The sequence below is a fragment of the Pterocles gutturalis genome, unplaced genomic scaffold (assembly GCF_000699245.1).
Source record: "Pterocles gutturalis isolate BGI_N339 unplaced genomic scaffold, ASM69924v1 scaffold3003, whole genome shotgun sequence".
In the NCBI taxonomy this organism is placed as follows: domain Eukaryota; kingdom Metazoa; phylum Chordata; class Aves; order Pterocliformes; family Pteroclidae; genus Pterocles; species Pterocles gutturalis.
The window spans coordinates 9,334-16,696 of record NW_010122716.1 but is presented as its reverse complement, the minus strand read 5'-3'; the positions used below and the strand labels follow the sequence as shown (position 1 = coordinate 16,696).

At 35.4% G+C, this 7,363-nt stretch overlaps 1 protein-coding gene across 1 annotated transcript in view; it reads right to left on the bottom strand.

Moving 5' to 3' along the window:
- The window catches only part of PAM (peptidylglycine alpha-amidating monooxygenase), a gene marked incomplete at its 5' end in the record, with an annotated part of 24,857 nt that overhangs the window by 15,348 nt on the left and 2,146 nt on the right, over window positions 1–7,363 (bottom strand). The window contains one exon of the mRNA XM_010077594.1: window positions 3,884–4,013. Within this exon, the coding sequence (XP_010075896.1) occupies window positions 3,884–4,013 (130 nt within the window). The remainder of the gene's footprint in view (window positions 1–3,883; window positions 4,014–7,363) is intronic.

Sequence of the window (7,363 nt, the reverse complement as noted above, 5' to 3'; positions counted from 1 at the left end):
AGACGTTGTTTTCTTCTTTACTAGTACTGACAGTAATTTTCCATGACAAGATGTTCTCTTGGTTTTCAACAATTTTATTTAAAAAGGAGTCTAATGCTTGTAAGGACTTGCTATGTATGACTACAGCTGGAGAACCAACACCGGACACACTGAACTAATATTATTATTAATGTTGCTATTAATCAGCACAGCTAATCACAGAAGACCACCTTGGTGATGGTAGGTATTGTACAAAAAAAATTCAAAGAAAACAAGACTGTATCTCCGGAGAACTGTCTGTTTACCTAGACAACGTTAAAAAAAAGATTGGCTTTCCTTCTTATGATTTTCATTCTCAGTGACAGTGCTGTCTAGACTTTTAAGTATTCCTTGCTAACAACTACCCAGTTCTTCTGGGAATTGAGTGCTTTCAGTGTAAATAAGATAGATACTGTATGGTATTTCATGGAAGAGAAGCCTAGTGAACTTTGAAATGAGTTTAGGAGAGTGATCTTTCATGCATCTTCTCCCTGTCAAATTTCCTTTTCTAGAAGGAAGACCGGAATGCTACAGAATCCCAGTCATTCTTTCCTTCCCAGCATTTGAGACCAATTTCCCAGGCAGTCAACGTTCCTTTGTTTCAACTGATAAATCAGGACACAAACGATGCTGACTACTGATAGCTTAAAAGAAGGAAGACCAAAACCAATCAAACAAAATATGTAAATACCTTATTATTACATGTCATATTGTTCTGCAGCATGGTTTTCTAACAGGTTCTGCAGTCTGATATTAAAAGACAACTAAAATACGCTGCATATGTCACTACTTCTAATTTCAAACGCCATAGGTATTTTTCTACTTCTTAGCTCACCACTTCACACTATTGCAAACAATTTATTGCTAAATCTAACATCCTTCTGATGGGCTACATATTCAATTTAGACAGTCCACCTGATCTCACAACCCCTGAATGCACAACTGCGAGCTCTATTCTTGATCAGTATCCATCAGCATTGTGGTACTGTGCTCAGGCTAAATCAAGCTGCCCTAGCTTTTTAAGAATGCAGTAACAAGAATGTAGTTTATCTTATTATGTATATATTTTTCATCACAAAATGCAAAATAACTTCCCACTCATTCATTCTTCAGCCAGCTGAATCGTTCTAATTTATTTTCATTCTGAACAGCACACGCTGCATATAGTAAAGATTAAAGTGAAACTGAGGAGAAGATGTGGTAAAAAGAACCTGTCTTATTTCAAAGGATTTTTTTTTTTTTTAATCACGCATAGAAGGAATGCTACAGCCACTGAAAAGCTGCTACTGGGGTTGTCATTGTATTACTGCTTTTGCATTCTAAAGCAGACTGAAGTTCCCTTATAAAACAGCACAGACCAGTCATACAGCTATATTTAGTTGAATGATGATCCAGTTTTTACGATAAATATGAATAATGCATTGGAAACATTTGTAAATTGCCTAACAGCACAGATAATTTTTGTTTAATTTGTTTCTATACTATGCTGGTAAAGCATCGAAAGAGAGAAAATAAATTCTGGGTTTTCCGGCTTGATTAATTACTCACATTGATGATTTGGTAAGGAATATTATACTCAACTGTATATTTGCAGCTAACAATAAACATTAGCTTATAAGTCTAACAACTTCTTGTCCCTCCCCCATACAATACTCATGATAAACTCCTTTTAAGTCCTCATTTTTTATTCCTTTTTATTGAAAAATTAGAACACATATACTCCTTCCTTTTCAGCACAACCCATGAAAGGGTCCCCAGACTATTTCATATGCCCATGGACATAATCTTCCAAAGATTAAAAAGGAAGGGTGACTGGCTGAGCACACTTCTGTGTGCCTCTTCTCTGTGCCACAAGCTATAGAACAACAGTTTAACCACAGGCATGTTTTCCAAATATATTCTTTTAAAGTCACAATACTCTTTATATACAGGCCTACAGAAGTTTTAGTCTGATTTAAGGGTTCCTACCAACACCTTCTTTCCTATATATTGATTAACTGTACTCCACAAGAAGAAGAAGATGGAAAAAAAACCCCATCGTTGCGAACAAAATCCCTCTGAAATGAATTAGGATTTCATGTGTAGTTATCTTTACAAAAGGCCTATAATCCGCTTCAGTTAACAGTAGCTCATCTTACATCTTGGTTACATATCTGGGACTGAATGCTTCTGATCATATTTACAAGGCCAGGCAGTTTTACTCTGTTCCAACTTCAATCCCCACATGACGGTATATATGACTGATGTACAGATGCTAAGTGTAAGATAAAGCATTTTTCTGGGAAGTTGGATAATCACAGGCTAGAAATACTCAGAATATGAACAATGGCTGCTGTCAAGGTCAGGGCTGAGTTAGGTGAACCTGTGCTACCCACCACAGCTGGCAGGTACATGGATTTCCAAACTCCAGACCACAGCTTCGATATTCTGCCCCCACACCATAAGAAAGCTGAAGTTCAATCTGTCTCTCGACATGGTTGATTCGTTAGGCTCACTTGCTATTTTAAGGGACATTAATGGTTTTTTTGTTTTGTTTAAAATCTGTACGCTCTGCAAACACTGCTTGGTCTCAAACTCCAGTTTTGTGTTTTGGGTTGTGGGTATACCTCAGTTGCCAGACACTCAAAAATACACATTTCAAAAGCAAGAAATGAATACAAGTGGCAGCCTATTTTAAAATATTTTTTTAATTCTTTTTTCAATGACACAAAGTACAGCACTTACGTTCATGTGTAGGAGGACAAAAAAAAATCAGTATCAGCTGTACTTAAAGCTTGAGTAATACCAGTTTGGAGCATGCATCATCCTTTCAAATTTTGTAGTCTATTTTTATATTCACTGGAGAGGTCACTGACACAATGCACGTGACAAATTATTGCCTTATCTGCTGCACTATGTTATCTACCTAAAAAAACCCAAAAAACTTACTTTCCTTCATAAAACGGTGTTCTAAGCATAATTTGTTAATATAAGGTTGAGAAAGCTGCCCCCTCTAACTTTCAGAAACTATGTTATCTTACAATGAATTGATCAGGAGTTGAAAAAAACCCTACTGTTTACTGTTATATATATGGAGAACAGATACTTAGAAGGAAGATGAAAAAGGGTACTACATAATATTCTGTTACAGGCTAATACTATTTCCTCACAGTGTTCTGTTACAATTTCATGCAATTTTTTCCAAAGTGTCCATCTAAACAGTTAGACATACTATTTTTAAGCTCAAAGGCATAAGGACACTGTACAAATAAGGACACTATTGTTTATTTGGAATATTCTGTCCTTAAAGTAATATACCTTTGAGTATACTACTTCATAAACACTAGAAAAATGGCCATGATAAAGTTTAAACTTTTTTTTTGTTTTGAGTGACTCTACATGCAGAAAATGTTATCAAATTAGTAGAACAAAGCCTGTTTTGAGAGAGCGCCTTGTAACGTTCCAATTTTGTTTGGTGGATGGAAACACAAAAAGGAATGAAGATATACTGGAGCTAGCCTTGCCTGTCTTAAACCCAAGTGCTAACAGTAGTATACCACATTATAACATCATTCGCCCATGCTAATTAGTCCTGCAAAAAACATGGAGAAACAGGGATAATTAATCTCAGTGTATATCATACTAACATGGTTGTACAGTTTAAGGTTCTAATGTACAATGTTCTTTTTCTCTAGAGGCACATTGTTATTGTCTAAAGACCTATTAACCCCAAGTAACCCCATCATCTTGAACTGTCAGTCACCACTTCCATTCTGAGACTCCCGAAGGCACTTTCAGCCAAAGAACTGAATTTTAAATGGAAAAGGACAAACAGCACACACCAATTTGACCTTCTAACACACCATGCGGCAGAGTATCAACTTACTTCTCATCCCAAACATGATCACCTCTGTGGAAGATAACTAGGTTATTTTCAGGGTCCAGAGCCAACCCAGAAACTTGTCCTAGTTTGAGGTCTAACCCAGGCCACTCCATAGCCTCTTCTATGTGGAAATCTGACCAAAGAAAGAGACAAACAAAAAAGACAGACATTCACATAGCATATTTATAAATAAACATGGTTAACTGGCATTTGGTACAGACTGTTGGGAATTATATGGACATTTTCTTACATGCAGTATTTCCATTAATGCATTGCAATTTAATTCCAAGTATGGTTTTATTATAGTAAAGCATGCACAAGCACTGGCATCCTGCTACATATAGGCTGACAGAAAGTTAAACACTACTTTTGACACCATTCTTTTCTCCATCTTATAAGGATGCAGATACACAGACTCTAGAAGTTTTAGGAGCTCTCCAAATACTTTCTACATTGACAGATTACAGAAATATACAACTACTATCCGAAAGCAGCAGGCAAATTTAAACACGAACCTATCAGGGTTTTATTAAAATATGCATAACAAATACTATGAATCACTAAACCAACTATGTATCAGAAGTGGCTGATACATGCCTTTTTTTCAAAAAAGCTTTTAACAGTAAGAAAAAGAATACAGAGAAGGAAGAAAAGCAGCAACGAGAAGCAAATAAAACAGTACTGCTGTGAAGTTTGCCTATGACATTACTTACAATCAACATATGCATTAGTTCTTGATAGTGTTCATATCCTAATCTAAATATTATAGGCATGAATAGGGAATAGCTGTCTAAATCTGAAGAAAGAGATGAAGGGTAGAATATCTGTCACTATCTATGCTGTAACACACTGTTTTTAAGAATAAAAACTGAGTAGTTTTTGAATAACACAATCAAATTTTCATACTAAATCAACAGCACAGGATTTAGCAAGAGAATGACTACTAAAAAGCTGGATACTTCTTGTGTTTGTCTTAAGTTGTAAAACGCCCCAATTAAGGGAAAAGAATTTAGTTTCAACTTAAAGATTAAAATTAAAAATATAAACAAATGTTTATATCAATCTCTGTTTTATGTAAAAATAGACTGATTATGCCATGATGTAATCACGCCATGTTTAAAGGCATGAACAGTCCAAAATTTGAAAAAGTTGCAGAGCATTGGCTGCAAGAATTAATTTCTCACAAACAGACTGCTTAAATGCTGTTTGGTAGAGGTTGGTCTGGGTTGCTCTGGCAGTAATAAGAGACAGTTGAACAATATTCCCCAAAATAAAAAAGGCAATGGCAAGACAAATGTCACTAATTCTGAAAAAAAGAAAAGAAAAAAAAAAAAAACCAAATCCCAAAACATCTTCTACATGCTAGGAAATCTATCACTGCTTCCTTTCAGAAATTAATTTGTTCAGCATAATTCCAGTTATTTCTAACATGAAGACTTTGCATCTAGGTATGTATAGCCAAACCGAATATGAATAGAAAGCAATTTATTTGCAGTTATACGAAAATGGAGCTGTTTCACTATTATTCAATCTGTTTGATAGCATCATGCTGTACTTCACAACTTTCAGTTCACACAAAGTTCGTGTTTTGCTGTGATCCTAAAAACCAGTCACTGGAATTATTTAGCCAGGCGAAACACATATCCCCATTCACAAAGTGCCAGGGCATCAGTGCTTTTAAAAAAGGCAGTTCACTGACCTTAACACACAGCACCCAAAGAGTTTGAGAGGGTTCAGCTGGAAGTGATCTCCCAGTGAAAGGAAAATTAAAAGGGAAACAGTGCCAAAAATCTTCAGGTCACCAGTGCATCCCAGCTGTTCTGATAAGCATATCCTCCCCTCCCCCCTCCATTTCACTTGGAAGAGATGTAGTCTGAGGAGTAACAGCAAGGATGGGGTGAAGGTAAAACCATTTTCTACAATCTACACAGGGAAAAGAGAAAACCACTGCTGAAAACCTACCACAGGCTAGGAGATAGTTTACTTTTGTAGTTTTAGATATCACATAGCTAGAGTAGGTGACAGAGAAACTCTTTAGGCTAACACAAACCTAAGACAATCAGTAAGTAACTGCAATGAATCCAAAACGGTAAGCAGAAACTTCTAAAACAAGAAATTCTAGTCTGTAGCTGAACAAAAGTTCCAAGCCAAAATAAAAGCATTTAAGAAAAAAATATACGTGTTCATACTTCTGTACAGTTCAGCTGGTCACGGCAGGTGCAGTACCAGGTATATTCATGGACACTAGAGCATTTTGAAAAGAATGAAAGGAGAGAAATCCAGTGTCTGCTTCCTCACTTGCTCACCCCATATCAGTCTAAGTTAACTTGCAGAAAACTTGTGTATGTTTAATGTTACAGTGCCCCTCAGCCTCTGAGCCTTTTCCAAAAGAGACAGAAAAAATTAAAGGCTAAACATAGAAATCCTAAATTTTGGCCTCTGTAATATTCTGTCTCTCAAAAGGCATGTACTATAAAATACAAACTATTTATACTTACACTTAAAGGACTAAAAGATTTCTGGCAAATCAAAACAATATAATGAATGTACAGTAAAATATGGTCTAATCACAAGAACTCCAGCCTCTATGCAACTTTTAGATTTTCTCAAACTTTTCCAAAATTGTTCTATTATTGTTATCTTTTCTTTTCCCTTTGAGAGGCTCACACTGAAAGTCCTTTGATACAGGTTTATCTTAAGGCAACTTGCTTTTTACTAAAACTTACTTACTAAATTTAGACTTGTTTTATCTAAGACTGATTATTAATTCCCTACAAAACTTCAGTGGTCCATGGAACAGTCACATATGAAGCCAAAGAAAATTACTTTTCGCCATTAAAATAATTTACAATTACTTCTTTAAAAAATATAATCACTGGCTTTGTTGTAAATGAGATTTCTAAACTAAGTATCAGATCTTCTACCTTGTAATTCAGAGTAATTCCTTTCATCAATAAAACCATACAGAATCACACAGATTCAGAATATGCACATCAGCCTCTAATCTCTCTACAAGTGAAAGAATGAAGCCTTATTTATTGGCAAAATTGCAATTTACTGTCCAAAAACCCCTGGAAGCTCTTTCTAGATTTTCACATTACAAATTTTAGTCATGTTGCGTTTACTCCCTGACATCAGAGTAGTCATTTAAATCCTGACAAATATAAGTAAGCACTGCACAAAAGAGTTTTAAAAATTGGAAAACTACACTGTTTGCCTTAATTAGAAGGTATAATTGTAGTGGTTCCAGTGATGCTGAACAACCAGACTGTTTAGTGACCTTGGGGTAGTAACAACAGTGCAGGAAGAGCAGTAGTTTAAGTTACAAACATAACATTTGTAACAACCTTACTTAAAATGTTGGTCACTTGCTATTTTCAGTGTGGTTACATGTTTAAAATTGGAATATTTGCAAGACTAAAAATACTAAACTATTATGATTTTTAAACAGTTAAATGAAATTAATTTAACAGCAGCCAGAGT